At 41.6% G+C, this 16,098-nt stretch overlaps 1 protein-coding gene across 5 annotated transcripts in view; it reads right to left on the bottom strand.

The window, feature by feature from the left end:
• Positions 1-16,098, bottom strand: part of EXOC6B (exocyst complex component 6B) — a 442,104-nt gene that overhangs the window by 233,822 nt on the left and 192,184 nt on the right. For all 5 annotated transcript variants that reach the window (XR_006175726.2, XM_005291461.4, XM_042855633.2 and 2 more), the window contains exon 7: positions 7,945-8,121. Coding sequence is in view for 4 of the 5 variants with exons in the window: in XM_005291461.4 (XP_005291518.2) it covers positions 7,945-8,121 (177 nt within the window). In the remaining variant the exon portion in view is untranslated. The remainder of the gene's footprint in view (positions 1-7,944; positions 8,122-16,098) is intronic.

Below are 16,098 nucleotides of genomic sequence, written 5' to 3'. Positions count from 1 at the left end.
GCTGAGAAAGCACACAAGGGCGAGGCAGAAAGTAAGAGACCATAGAAAACTGTGCATGAATGTGAGGTTCAGCATCCGCAAGCTTCACACTATGGATCTACTCAGGTCAGTAGCGTACAATCACAGGCAAGGGGCAGTCGAGCGGGATTACTGACATTAATAGCTTGCACCGATCTTTTAAAACCAAAACTAAATGTACCAATTGTACACACACAAGGAGCAAAGTAAACGTGTGCTCCTATCACTCATAGAATCATAGAAGATCAGGGTTGGAAGGGACCTCAGGAGGTCATCTAGTCCAACCCCCTGCTCAAAGCAGGACCTAATCCCACCTAAGTCTTACCCTCCCGCCCCATTATCTCCATTTCTTACCTCTAAGTGTTGTGTCTTGTCTTAACTAGATTTCAAGTGTAGACATAGGGCTTGTTTACATTACAGGGGTTACAGTAGCAGAGCTACAGGTTCATAGCTATGCCACTGTAACCCCAGCATGTGGATGCACACTACTGTGACAGACGGGGTTGACCCATCACTGTAGTAACACCACCTCCCCGAATGATGGTACTAGGTCAAAAGAAGCTTTCTTCTACTGGCCTAGCCACGTCAGCATAGCAGTGGATTTTTCATACCCGAGTACCGTAGCTATGTTGACCTTTTAAGTGTAGACCAGACTAGAGAGCATCAACTCCTCAGGCAAGAACTTTCTCTTGCTATGTGTTTGTACAGCACTCAGCACAATGGGGCTCCAGTAATAAATCAACAGTAGTAATGGCGGGGGGGGAAACACATCACCTGTTCGCAACATACAACCACCACCAAATTAACTAATGATTTCCCATGAATTAGAATTTAACAACAATTACGCTTCTCAGATTGTTAGCAGTGATCATTAGCGGTCCTTGGAACCATGGCTGGTGGTCCACAAATTAAATGTTTTGCTAGCGAAGAGGTGTAGGTTCGGGGGAAGCAGGAGGGGAGTTGATCTACAAGAGGAGTTCTCTTACAAGAGCAGTCCACAATTTTTTTTTAAATCTCTGTATTTCCTTAAAAGCCCAAACATACATAATATAATAGCTATTGCTCTAGAACAACTTCAGACCCCTTATATTAAGATTTAACCTTATCTAAAGCATGTTCAGACAATCATGCACAAATTCTATAGAATATCTGTTTTAAAAACACACACATCCTTGTGGAAGTGCTCAAATCCTTTACCCTCTTGTGCAGGGTGTTAACCTGAGATTGACTTAATATGAGGAAAAGAACAGACTGTTCCCCCCACACAGAGCTCCAACCCTAAGAGTGAATGAAATAACACACCCAGCCTTTTGAACTCTTTTCAGACTCAGTCCGCTGTATGCTTTTGCACGTACAAAGTATTCGAAACAAACTACTGTGGCAAATTTAAAACACTGCCCAACAATCTGCATTGTTTTCTACTGCACTGGAACAATACATTTATTGCTCTCCTAGCAGTCGTTAGCTTCCCTGGGTCATTTCTTGCGTAACTTTCACCACCACCCGTCACAAAAAGACGCTGGTCATTACAGTTTTGAACACAAACCCTACCGGAACTATGGCAGGTCAGCAAGGGATGCCCTAGAGACTGATGTCTGTACTACTTAATGTGGCTTACGAACTTGCCGCTCTGACAATACTGACTGCAATACAAAAGCAAAGCTCAGCACGTATAGTTTGTGATGGAATGCCACATACTGGCAGGAAAAGGAAATGAACTATCATTGAAAATCACCCCTCAATAGCCAGATGAAGAGTATTTTAGACACTGAAGTAACGAACAATGCCACAACCAACATACCTCTGATTAAGCTGTGGAATCTCTCTTTGTAGCACTTGTTTTACTCTCATAGTAGATAAGCTTGTGTTTCTGAGGCTAGGTCTACACTACCCGCCTGAATCGGCGGGTAGAAATTGATCTCTCGGGGATCGAATGATCGTGTCTCGTCGGGACGTGACAATCGATCCCCGAATCGACGCTCTTACTCCACCAGCGGAGGTGGGAGTAAGCGTCGTCGACGGGTAGCCGCGGAGGTCGATTTTGCTGCCGTCCTCACAGCGGGGTAAGTCGGCTCCGATAGGTCGAATTCAGCTACGCTATTCACGTAGCTGAATTTGCGTATCTTAAATCGAGCCCTCCCCCCCGTAGTGAAGACCTGCCCTGAGGTTTGAGGAGCAGCAGAGATATTTCTAAGCTTGCAACGAAAGGAACCTAAAGCCCCCTTTTAATAAAAAGGGCACTAGACTCTGCCATCAGCACCTCAGTCTCATCTCCTTTCTCCACGTTCACGAAAAGAAAGTGTATCCCATCCTTAACCTGAAATTTCCTTTCTTCAAACAGCGAAGCCCACAAACTCTAACTTTGGGTCTTCAGCACATTTGCAGTATGGGAGGGGAAGTGAAGACTACCACCACTTGGGTTAGCTTCAATGCCTCAGGATTCTAGCTGGCTTAACCTTTATAACAAATTCTTAGCTCTGAAACAGGCAGACATTGACTTAGGTGATAGCTAAGGAATGCTCCGCTTTTTAGTTTTGGCCCCAAGCGTGTCCAGAATGGGCTGTATCTGTGGATACTGCTACTTGTAGATAGAACGTTTTCATGTAAGTATGGCTACACTTCTCTGTACCTCAGCAAGAAAAGAGCCACTGATCTTTTACTCTGGAGTTGATAGGAACGGCTTTAGGAGAACTTTCGAGGGGGAGCCCATTATTTTGATTACTTCTTTTTTTACAACCTTCCATTCAGGCACGATAGCTATGCAGTACACCTCCTCAAAGTCCACATCCACTGAGGGTTAAGTATAATTTACAATATTTAGCAAACTAATAGGCAGCCATCCTACATCTCTCTGCATACAGCGGATAGATTCTCTTGGCCCTGAATGAGTTCACTAACCTTAAAGACAAAGCTCCGATTGCTAATAGAGGTACTCCACTCCTTGCTTTGTACATCTGCGACGTGCAACATCTAATCCAGGTGGATTTGATGGTTTTGAGGCTTTTAACCCCATGCTGGGAGTGGTACACAATGAATCATGCTGCAGATTTACAACATCTTCTTGTGTGGTCTAGGTGTACTTCAGTTGCCCTATGAACACCTAGACTACGTCAATAAGGGCTGGAGCTATTCTAAGCACCATCTTATCTGCATGAATAGTGCAATACTAGAGCTCACCGGAGAGTTCTTCAAACTCAGACATTGTTCCAGCTGAGGTTATGGTGACAGCAAAACTACTTTGATTGACTGGAAGTAAGAGATCTCTCTCACAAAAAATTAACATGGCTTTTGCATAATTATTGGAGACAAATATAAAAAAAAGAATGGTGCTCTCTGGATCAGACACAGCTGAGGAACTATTAATGTTCAGATGCATGGATATATTTTTCAGTCTGCCTGCTCCAAAAATGCTGAATAGAGCCAACACATTTATTTGGAGCATTGTATTTTTTATTCCCATAGCCAGGCACGCTGGGTACGAGCAGAATAATCCCTTGGGCCAACCAATGCAGCATTTGGATTCCTTCTTCTGGAAGTTCTCTGACACTAGGGTGATGGGCACCAGGACAAAATCTGAAGTTCAGGTTTTTTTGCCACCTTGCTATCATCCTTAGATGCAAAGTCAGCCTTGGGCAAATTTAAATGCTCAAGTTCTACGACTCTAGGATAAAGACGCCATTCTCCCTGGTCTAACCCACATCTGCTCAGCCAATCTGCCCTGATATTGAGCTTCCCATTGGCAGGCGGGGAGGAAACATACCAGATTTGTTTCTCTATTAAAGGATCTGGGATCTCATCCTTCCTCTCTTTTTGGCCACCAAGTCCTTTGAATAGAGCCAGGGAGGACAGGACATGTCTTCAATCTGGAGAAAGCCAATTCACCGTGAGGGTGTGTGAGGTCTTTGCCCCTTTTGAATATGGTCTGCAGAGCGCGTGCTCTCTTTTATCAAACTGAAGAAAGGAGAGTAAACACCAACCTACCCTGGGACACATCTGACCACTGAAGGGAGACTCTTGTGCACTAACTTCTCTCTCCACCATTAGTTCGCATTTTGCTGGGGAGGGAGGTATGTGCTCTATTGGGACTGAGCACCCCATGTGGGTGGAGAGTAAGAATGATCCTTGGGAGCAGAAAGAGCCCATCCTGAACGAGAAGGGTGAAGAATATCCAATCTAGCCCAGACTGAGTAATTCACAGAGGGTCTGAAGCACTACATTAGGAGTCAGCTGCATGGGACATTTTTGAGGAATAAATCTCCACCACAATATGTCCTGGCCACCAGACCTACTTCCCAGGGAAGGGAGATCCTCACTGAGGAAAACCCAAAGGGAAAACACCCCGTTTAACTGTGAAGACAGATGGATGAATGGCTGGAGAGGAGTCCTGAGGCCTCTCACTGTCCTTCTCCAGGCTGTATCAGTGTCTGCCAGGTTGGTCTCTTCTCAAAGAGTAGCTAGAGGTCCTGGATTGGCTTTTGTGCTGAACCAGGGCTGCTGCTGCAGAGGGTTTCGGGGGCCTTTAGTCTATCTGCCCAAAACCCTACTGTTCCCTGCGTGGGAAAGGGCTGTCTGACACTTCTCCTGGCTTCTTTGTCAGTGGTGCTCTGTTTTTCCTTGGGAGAGGTAAGCCTAAAACAGTCCCTTTGCGGAGAAAGCGATATGGTGCAGAAGATGCAGAGCCCCCCCATGCACTCCACAGGGTGGAGGAAGAGAAGTGCAAGAGGAGAAAATCTTCCTTTAAGCCTGTTTCCTTGGCTGCCTGTCTCCCATGGTTCCTTCTTTTTAAGGAAGCAAGGTGGGACAACCCACCAGAGTGCATCAGGAGATGTTGGCGTCACACAAAACAAGCCAACATTGTTTATTCACCCTGGGGGCTTTTAGCCCTAAAAACAGCCAATTCGTTTGACCTGAATTTGGAAAATCCAATCCGGAATCCTGAATACCCTAAACTCAGCAGCAGGTGGTCTGATTTCCGCCTGTCTGTGAGTGTGGAGACAAGAAAAACTTAGAGGGCTCTTCAAGAGGAGAGGCTTTCAATGACTAACAAGTGTGACTGTCTCCAAAGCTGCAAGCAGGCTGAGGATCCAATGTTAAGACCTCACTGAAGAGCATGGTATTAAAATTTTTCTCACGTACGATTCCCTAGAACATTTAATGGTTGCATTTCACTGTGCTCCCTTCCAGATGAAAACAGCGGTATCTGCACTAATAAACTATTGTTTCCTTTCCAAAGAGCTTTTTTTCCCCGCAAGTGGAAGAAATCCGATTAAGATAGTTAAAAACACTTCCTCTGCCTGCCCCTAAGGAACTGCTCTCTCCAAGGAGCTAGTGAGGAAACAACAAACAGGAGCTGCATTTTATATTCATGCTTGATGACTCTAAGCAAACTGAATAAACTTTATTTCTTCACTTGCTTCTAACAAGGCGCCTAGCCCCTGTCATTTTCATTAGCACTCCCTCTGGACACACGTCTGTTTCACTACTGATTTCATCACCAAGGACAGCAACTACTCATGTATGCTCTGAATCTTGTTTCTGCAAAGACATTAGTCCTGTTGCCAATTTAAACCAACTACCTTCCAAAAGGTATCATTAAACCAGGAACGAAAGCTTATTTACTAAGAATCTGGAAATGAAAGATCTCTTCAGTCATCCATCATTCAGCCAATGCAAAACTATTCCCTACTGCAGGTTTACTAGTGTTCTGCCAGTCTAGCATTTATTGTGCCAAGACATGGAGCTGCCACCACTTCCTCCGAGAGACTATTCAACTACATAATAAATCGAACTGTTTGGAAGTTCAGCCTAAGTTTTCCTTTTCCTTAATTTCATCCCTGTCTCCTGATACTAGAATACTAGTTTTGCTTTCCTAAGTAATTCCTCTGCCTCCTTGATATTTACAACTTGCAGATATTTGTAGGCTGCACAGGTCCTGTGTCCACTACGGCACATTAGTCTCAAATTCTTCAGCAGTACCATGTTCTACAGGGCGCTGGTGTCTTATTCTGCATCCAGCTCGACATTCCACGGCAGCATGGAATGCAGGCAACTATTCAAGAACAAAGCAACAGAGGGTCCTGTGGCACCTTTGAGACGAACAGAAGTATTGGGAGCATAAGCTTTCGTGGGTAAGAACCTCACTTCTTCAGATGCAAGTATCTGAAGAAGTGAGGTTCTTACCCATGAAAGCTTATGCTCCCAATACTTCTGTTAGTCTCAAAGGTGCCACAGGACCCTCTGTTGCTTTTTACAGATTCAGACTAACACGGCGACCCCTCTGATACTATTCAAGAACATAAAGGTTGGGGGAAATCAAATATTATGTGTGCATTTACAGGTTTGTATTCATTTCCTAAAAATGCACCTTCCCTATTCATTCTCCCTATGTTTAACTTCTGCCCAATTTCTAATTTGCTGTGGGATCAAGTATTGGTGCAACATAAAAAAACAGAGGGCCTGCCCACAGCTTTGAAGATCAGTGTATTACCCTACCTTCTCACTGCTATGAAAGGGCTAAGGCTGTTCACCTTCCTGGCTGCTGGCATGCAAGGGTTACAGCACAGTAGGTAGACTGTGTTGCCCTGTAGATATGATGCTTGCTTATATTTATACAGAAAATATATATGTGAGTAGGCCCAAAAATTATTTCCTAAAAGCAAGCTTCAAATAGTCAAGCGAGACCTGGTAAAATATGAGTAAAGTGAAGTGAGACAACTCAAAAGCAAGCTGGAGATAAGTTAGGGCATAACCCCAGGTCGTGTTGTAAACACGTTTTGGTCCTATCTGGTTTATACAAGTGTTTGAGTTGAAGTGTTAATATTTTAGAAAATGCTATCTATATTAATAGCTATTGGTACGGTATTTACGCAGATACTAATTAAGATTATGTTTAATGTTAAATAGCCAATGAGAAAGAAAAGATTTAATTATGATAACAGAAATAGAGATATGGTAAAAGGTGGATTCAACATTAACTAATTAACGGGCAATATTATAACTGATTATAAAAAGGGTAGCAGGCTAATTTTCGATTAGGCATGCCCATCCACTGTCACGGTCCCTTAGAGAAAGGATTATACCCATTCTCCTCATTTAGGGACTGATCATCATTTCATCTCAGAATGTGAGTACCAGTGCAGTGTATGGTTAGTTTGTAATGCCTGTTTGTTTAACCACCTATTTTATAGTAAATAAAGTTTTTAATTTGATTACTTACTATGTCATTCACAGTCCTCCACTAAATTATCTGTAACCAGGGACTTAGGGGCGGGGAGGCAACAGGAGATTATGCATTCCAGGAGCAAGGGTCAGAAAGGTTGTATATTACACAATATATTTTACATTTTCTACTGGCAATAACTATTAAACTTCAATGGAGCTACACCAGCAGAGAATTTGGCTCCTAATAGGTAGAAAAAAAGCAGCAAGAGATTCCAAAACATTGAACTCTGTGGCTCAAGTTTTTAATGAACCAGAATCTTTATAATCAAGTTATTTAAGCCTCTGATCACAGAAAATGTGTTTTCATTGTCAGCCAATATAACATCCCAGCACAATTCCACAAAGGCCAAAGTATCTGTTTAATGGACTTTTTTCCTTCTTTCAAATTAAATGGCCATGGAAAACATCAGACTATGACGCCTAATAAGTAAAGGACTGGAGGAACCATCTCTAGTACAGAAAAGGGTAGTTCACTCTGTTCTCATTTAATTTTTGTCCTCTCCGCTGGATTGCCAACTGGGATGTGGTCCATAGCTCACTATGAACCACACTGAGAACCAACTACTCATTTCATATAGTCCACTAAACATCCTTCCATGATAAAAACCAATGTAGGGCAAATATGAGCTGGCAAACTGGATGCGAAATGCCCATTTACAATCCCCTGAGCCATCCAATCTCCTGGTTTTTATATTATAAGTGTACCTCTTCATCGTCATCCTCGTCTTCAACATCCAGGATCCCCGAATCCTGTTCAGACATGGGGCTAGTGTTTTTCACCTCCAGATCTGAGCTTGCACAGACATCTTTCTTATATTTCTTTCCACCACCTATCCTGGGATGCTGAGATACAATATTATCCAGGTTTCTTTGCTGCTGGGCCTAGAACAAAAGCAGATTTAAAAGTTACTGATGACATTCAGTGATTTATTAGTTTGGATCAAAAGATGTAATCGTTCAGAAAATGCTACAAATATGAGACAAAAAACAAAACAAAAACCCACACACTTGATGGAACTGACAATTCATTAACATATTTTCTAACCTAGATATTCCAAATAAGCAGAAGACTCATTTCAAAACCGCAGGTGATTATGTAATAACGCAAACAATATCATGATCGTTCACAAATCAAATTCCAAACCCATCATGCTGCCATATTGATCTATTTATAACACTGATGGAGAGATATTAGACCACAGGCCATGTGGTGACTGTCACAGGATAAATTAAAGGGCTGACTTAACTGTTGGATATGTTCCTCTATTCAACCCATGTTAACAGAAAGCCCTCCACATCTGGACCCCAGAGATTCCTGAAAGCATTTTTGTGGTACCCCAGGAGAATGTAATTGTGCACTGTTCATTTACATGATCTGTAAAGGTACACAACCGAAATTCTCTCAGTGAGATAATAACCAGGATTCAGGACTGGAATGGATGACCCAGTAGAGATCCCTTCACAGGAAAATTGCTATATGGGTCTATGATCTTGATCTGTAGGCAGTGTTACAACCAAAGGTTTGTTTCTAGGGAACGATGTTATGCCAAAAAAGCACACATCTACTAACCTGAAACTGGGTATGGATTTTCTTTTTATTAGTGAGCATAATAACTGTGAGAGACAGGTAAACTGCTTAGCCCCAAATGCCAAAGTATGTTGGAAGAGGGTTTAAATTTGAAATTCAAAACAGGGATTATACATAGGTGTTACACTGTCCTATACACAACTCCAAAGCCCTGTTTAATCTGCCACAAAAAAATGCCTGCCCTGCAGTAGAAGAGCTGATGCTTTAGATGTGGACTGATATCTTGCTACAAGAAGAAGTATATCAAGTATTGAAAAACGTGTCGAGATATACTGGACTCTCCAGAATGTCTTTCCAAAAAGTTTTTTTTTTTCTCTTTTTCTTTAAAGTGCAGGTTTTCCCCCTTTCAAAAACAGATTCCCCTCATATCTGCACTGACTCCCTGTGCCAGCTTTAATTTCAACTGATACCTAAGTATTTAACTGTTTCTCTGCACCAGTGAGAATCCCATTGGCAACACATCACGAATGGGTAAGAAACAAATAGAGCACTCTTATTTATTCTGAGTAACTCAATACACTGAAACTTTGGAGACAGTAGACTACAGAACCAAGGTGTCAGTTGCTAGTGACAGTAAGAGTGATATGCACTCTACATTAAGGCAAGAACCATTAGAATAGGGAAAGGGGACATTTAGATTATTTTTGTTTCTGCAATGGGGGAAGAGAGAACAGAAGGTTTCCAAAATCCAAATCTGAAGGCATATGCTTTAATGAATGCATTTTGTAAAAGAGTGCATGGATGTAAACTTTCTCTTGGACTGTTTGCAACACCGGGCATTGCAGCAGTGTGATACTGTGAGAAACAGGAAAGTGAACATGATTAGAAACCAAAAGATTAATCTATTGCCATTGCTCAAACTGAAAGAAAAATCAGGCAGCAAACAAACTATGTAAATAGTGAAAAGTAAATTGAACATTTTTTTCTTTTAAACATCTAAGGTGACAATATCACAAGTAAGGAATTTATTTTTAAAGTATGATTTTTATTTTGACAACGTCTCTTTAATGTCAGCTCCTTTTTAACGCCTGGTTGTGCAGAAATTTGCTACAATCAGAAACAGGGTTATTTATCCATATTAGAGAGATAAGGATCTTTAAAGCCCATGTATTCACATGCTACATTACTTTATATCTGAGCACAAAATACACCAAGATCTGCTTTATATCACAAGACTGACATACGTTTATGATGTACATATATGTAACACAATCTACTCATTCTTAATAGATAAATACAAGCATTCAAATCAAAGGATTTTTTTTTTAAATCACAGTTGGCATTAAACATCATTGCGTAAGAAAGTAGAATGATGGAGTTAAATGCTAAATGCCTGGGAGCTACTTCTTGTACTGTGCAGTAGCACAATCTTGACCTCTAGTGGTTGGAAAGCAGCAGAAAAAATAATTAGGTTAAGCTTCAATGAGAAAAGAAAATAATGACTGGGCTGAGATGAGCAACAAACAGCAGACAGACTATTCTAAAGAGACCTAAGAATGAGGCTCAATGACAGATTTTAGCAAGACTGTCCCAGGCAAAAGTCTGTTCAGTAGCACTGCACAAGAGAAGTCTTCCTGGTGGCTGTGACACTTCAAACATGATGAACAACTGGGAAACAGAGTGGCAAATTCTGCACCAGAGTCTCTAAGGGTACGTCTTCACTACCCGCCGTATCGGTGGGTAGCAATCGATTTATCCGGGATCGATATATCGCGTCTCGTTAAGACGCGATATATCGATCCCCAAATGCGCTCACCGTCGACTCCGGAACTCCACCAGAGCGAGCGACGGTAGCGCAGTCGACGGGGGAGCCACGGCCGTCGATCCCGCGCCATGTGGACCCCAGGTAATTCGATCCAAGATACTTCGACTTCAGCTATGCTATTCACGTAGCTGAAGTTGCGTATCTTGGATCGATCCCCCCCCAGTGTAGACCAGCACTTACTCCGGAAGCTCCACTCCATATAAACCTATTGCAACATCATATACCAAAGATTAGGACTCAAAAGGGGAATATGCTTTTGTTCTTTCCAGCGTTCAAGCAAGAAAGATCCTGGACTTGTTTCTGCTCTCAGATACGCCGATTCAGGCCAAAGGAACTCATCTGAAGTGAATGAAGTTATAAAGTGAACAGAATTGTAAATGATACCAAATTCAATCCTAAGGTTTCTATGAAAATCTCCCAGGTTTATAGAATCATTTTTCCTCTTGCCCTTTTTAAAAAGCGTATAAGCAAAATTTTCTCCCAATACAAAGTTTTCCATGAAACATTAGTCTTTAAAAAGATCCTAAAATGGGCGGTTCAAAGAAAAATTGTATAGGAAATAAAGTAGTGACATTGGCCATGGGAGAGGGGGGGAAATAACTCAACGGAGTGAGCATGCTGGAAATAAATGAGCCTGTACTCTCACCCTCTAAGCTTTAAAAGTATTCAATAGGTTTTAGCATATGAAGCTGAAATACAGAATTAACGGCAAGCGAGGCCATATTACTCAAAATCTCTCCGAACAGAGATCATGTGATACTCCCTCCCACGGTGCACCACTTGTAGGTGAATTGTATTTTTATTTGGACAGAGTGCAGGTATTGATTATTTTTGTTTCTGTGCAAAGCATATTTGTTAATTAGTGAATCCTAGACAGGTCTGAACCAAAATCCCACAGCCAAACATTGTGTCTCTAACAAGAAGAGCCAAACACCACAGACCTGATTATTCCTAAACCTGGGAGTTCTAAATCCAGATCTGAACTCTAGCTATCCTGTTCAGGTTGTTTGGGTTCGGCCTACTAGAGAAAAAGGAATTTCAGCAATGAATTCAGATCCAAACCCAGCTCTGAGGTTCTTAATGTGGTTTTAGTTCAGGCCCATCTTTATTAAAGAGTATTTCTCCTTGTATTCTCCATTCTACCACTGCAGAGCCATGAAAGGCAGTTAGAGGGATTCCCATAAGGACTATGAGTGTCTCATCATGCAAGAAGGAGCTGTATGCTTTTATGAATTACACACAAGTCTCCAATAATAAAAATAAAAAGCTATCCAGAGCTACATTTCCTAAAGGACTAACTCGTACTTCCTTCACTTACACCAACAAAAACAAAAACCACCACATACAAAAGTTTGAGAACCACTGGTGTAATGTACTGGTGACCCCTGTCACATAGCAAGCCTCTGAATGCGACCCCCCCTTATAAATTAAAAAACACTTTTTTGTATATTTAACACCATTATAATTGCTGGAGGCAAAGCAGGGCTTGGGTGCAGGCTGACAGCTCACGACCCCCCATGTAATAACCTCACGACCCCCTGAAGGGTCCTGACCCCCAGTTTGAGAACCCCGGCACGACACCTAATGAAAGCAACACAGCCATAGCTGATCACTATGAAGTCCATTCCTGTACTACCATAGCGCTCGGTCTTGCTAAGACACTGATCTGATGCTATGTTAAAGGCATTCTTACAGAAATGCTAAATTGAAGTTGAGAATTAGTTCACAATGCTCAGATCCTAAAAGAAACAGATTCTCTTAGGTCTGTAATCTCAATGTTACATTCGAGCTCTATAAAGTACATGCCAGAAAAAAAAATTATTTGCTTTGTATGTCTGTGGGGCTTTTTATTTTGGCAAGACACAAATTGGACTGAAGTGACCTGTAAGTGAGAAATATCAAATTTTCTTTAACTTCTGCAAACTTGGGTGAAGTCACCAAGGTTTCAGTTTCACCTTGCGTGAGAAAAAAACCAGGGAGAGGCCCAGAGGAAGCTGCTATGGAGAAGTGTTAGCTTAACTGCCAAGGAACTCCGCTGCTGCTTGCACCTTATACACACATGCACACGCGTGAACACGTACCCTTCCTGGGTTCTGGCAGGGAGAAAGCTGTACAATACGTTTGACATTGCACATAAAGGAAGAAAAATTACCTGCATCAGAGGCACATTTGGATTTTAATGCTCTGTTTCACATAAAGGCATCTATAGGGAGCCCAATGAAGAGGCACACGTTAGAAACCACATCAAAGCATAAGCGACACTCCAGCATGACCTCTGAAAATTGGCCTGGGGCCAAGGCGGGGGGGCCCTCAAAAAAGAAACCCCTTACCTTTTGGTGTGGTTTACATGAAAGCAAGTGCGTTTTTCTATTATTCTGTAAAACTGCCTCTATTACCCAGAACCATCAATCTCTGTACTCTCTGCTTAATGTGACAATAAAAGAGAGGGAGGTTAAGAAACAAATGTCTGTTCACAATGCACATTACATTTAACAATCCACGTAGTTTAAATTCCCTTTAAGCACAGTCATTTTCATCTGCTCACAAGACTAGTGCAGGGGCAGGCCAATTTCATTTGTGCGTACCAACAGCTGTGCAACTGACCTGATCAGGCAAACTCCAGTCCTTCTAAAAAGAGCACCTGTTGGGGGAGATGGGAACTGGATGGCTCGGGTAATGGGATACAGAGCCTACCACCCCTAGGTAGCAGGATCAAATCCAGGTCACTAATTACCTAAATGTGTTAACCATCAGAGGGCTAGTCACTGGTCTATGGTCTGAAACAGGCTAAGATTTCTGTTCAGTTCCACAGTTGGCAAGTGTCCAGCTAACTAAAAAACACTCACACAACTTGTTGGTAGGTTGAGAGAGACCACAGATTTAAAAGACAAGGAAAAAAGCTCTCTTCCCAGTCTTAGTGCTCGTCTACACTGGGAAGCTATTGCCAAATAAGCTCGGGTGTGAATTTAAAGCACAAAGAGCTATTCCTCACTAAATCCCAATATGGACACACTCACATTACGCACTGATTTCCTTTTCGCAGCCTGGCTCAAATCACTTCCAAAGTGGACAGCTATTCCGCAATCGCCATTCTTGGCTATTTCTCCATGTCCACAAATACTTACAGGTGACATCTCCCAACCAGAGTAGAGCAGTGTCGGGTAGTGCTAAATTCTCAATGAAAGTGTAAAAGGAAAAGGATAGTTCCTCCCCCCACCCACACACACACAAAGATCACCCTTAACTAACAGTTCATATACAAGTCTTCACATTCTGAGTCCAGCCTTGTACTTTTAGTTTCCAGATCAAACTCTCATGAAGAGTAAGACTGCATGTAAGTGTAACTACCTGGGAGACTTGCAACGAACCAATGGATAGGGATATGCTACGTGTCAGGCCATGCATTCCTTTATTCTTTGCCTGACAAGGCCCTAGCAACGTTTTCCTTTTCAAATATATCAGCAACTTTAGGAACTAACCGTTTTAAACAGCAACACACATTTTTTTGTATTGATTTGCCAGCGCTGAGGGCAAAGCATATGCCTCATCTTCACTCCCATTGCTTCAACCCATCAAGGAAACTGACAATGTTTACTTTAAAATAAAGAATCTAATTAGCTCTTTCCTGATGAGATAGTAGATATGGCACAGCAAAGAATGATTTATTATTTAAACAGGGCTGAAGTATTGTTGTGGTTAGCTTTAGTGGTTTTGATTAGTTACTGAACATTTGCTGCTGTGATTGTTTTATAGACCACTCTAATGGACTGAGATGTAGAACTTTAAAGAATATCCCTAGGAATGGAATACATATTCCTTAAAACAATATTAAAAAAAGCAGACTAGCTACAGGGGAAGAAAAAAGAAAGTTAATAAAAAATGACAATGTGCCTGGTTCTCTGCCAAAGAACCATTTGAAAGTTATAAAATCACTCTCAGATCAGATCAAAGCGAGTATTATTACTGCAAGGTGTAAACTCAACACATCAACACAACTTCTGTTAAGTTTCAACTAAAATCCAGTCACATGTCAGGACGCTAAGAGTTTTTGCCTATCTGCTTTCTCAGTGCTAACCGGTTATCATGGAGCGCAATTTGTCCAAAGTAAATCTGACAAAGTTCACCGTCAGTGCAGGAAATGGGGCCCAAGAACGTGATTTTTATTTGATGCTTGGTCTTAAGAAAAAAATCTGAAAACCCTAAATCTCTGAAGAGAGAACACTCTCCAATATTTCAATGTTAACACCAAGGACAGAGTCTCCTGCAAGTTCCCACTCTCCTCTCCCCAGTAACGTGACCACCACACCCTCACCCACTCCACTGCTGAAATCGAGATTGTGACGCTGATTCAATAGAAGCAACTGCAAGTACTGTACTCAGTATGGTGTAATAAATGTGCACCGTTCGTGTGATAACATAGACTTACTGGATCAAGCATGAAACTGACAACCAGGAATTCTTGAGTTCTTTTCTTAGCCCTGTTACTTACATCATTCGTACCCTTGGGCAAGTGTTTTATCCTCTCTCTGCTTCATCTTACCCAAGTATAAAATATGGTTACTAATACATATATCCTCATAGGATGTTATAAGGATTAACTAGTTTAGGTTAGTCAGGGTTATGAACATTTAAAGCTCTTTATAACCACTGAATACTGCTAACCTGTTTTCTGGGACACCTACTACGTGGAGAGAATGATTCTAATAAAGACTCACTCAATTACTAGCTGTAGTCCACAGAGAATATATCCTATACTAAAACGATAAACTAACTCTCAGCCAGGAGAAGCAATCAAGTACTATAGGTCAATATAGAATGGGGCTTAAAGAAAAACAGGTTTTTAAAAAGGAGTCCTTTTTCAAAGAAGCAATGGAGATTTATACCCACTGCTGATCTGACCCCAAGAACGAGCCACCTGAATGTGTGTATCAGAAGTAACCAGGCTAATGTTATGTATGTTTATCATACATGCGCAGAAGGAATAGAGGTGCGGAGAATTAAAATTAGTTTTCTGCATAAATGAGCAGACCCGAAACAGTAGCGGATGCAATGCTTTATCAGATTTCTCAGACATACGATTTAACAGGAATAGAATTTGGTTGCTCGAGAAAAATATCCTGACAATGTCAATATTCAGATCTTTGATTTTTTTTTAAATCCCCAATCCTCTTGTCGTTGCCTTATTACCCAAAGCAAAATAGAGTGCTCAGTCAAATAACTGACTACGAACATTAATCACCACTAACAATTTCGAAGTTCATAATCAAAGATGTTTCTGAGCATAAACAGCTGATGAAGTCTCCTGCTCCCTGCAGCACTGTTTACTCTGCAGCAGTTGTTAGTACTGTCTTTTCATAGCACACAGAGCATGCAAAAATGCACAATGTCTTTGAGATTTAATTATGGCTCAAGGCATATGTGAACACTTTGTATCTCAGTCCCAGTTAAATTCATTAGAAGGATCAATACATAAAAATAATAGGAGCAACTAGATAATCTCAGCAAA

Source organism: Chrysemys picta, chromosome 5, assembly GCF_011386835.1.
Source record: "Chrysemys picta bellii isolate R12L10 chromosome 5, ASM1138683v2, whole genome shotgun sequence".
Lineage (NCBI taxonomy): Eukaryota > Metazoa > Chordata > Testudines > Emydidae > Chrysemys > Chrysemys picta.
The sequence above is the reverse complement of the archived record's forward strand: the minus strand, read 5'-3'. Positions and strand labels throughout refer to the sequence as shown.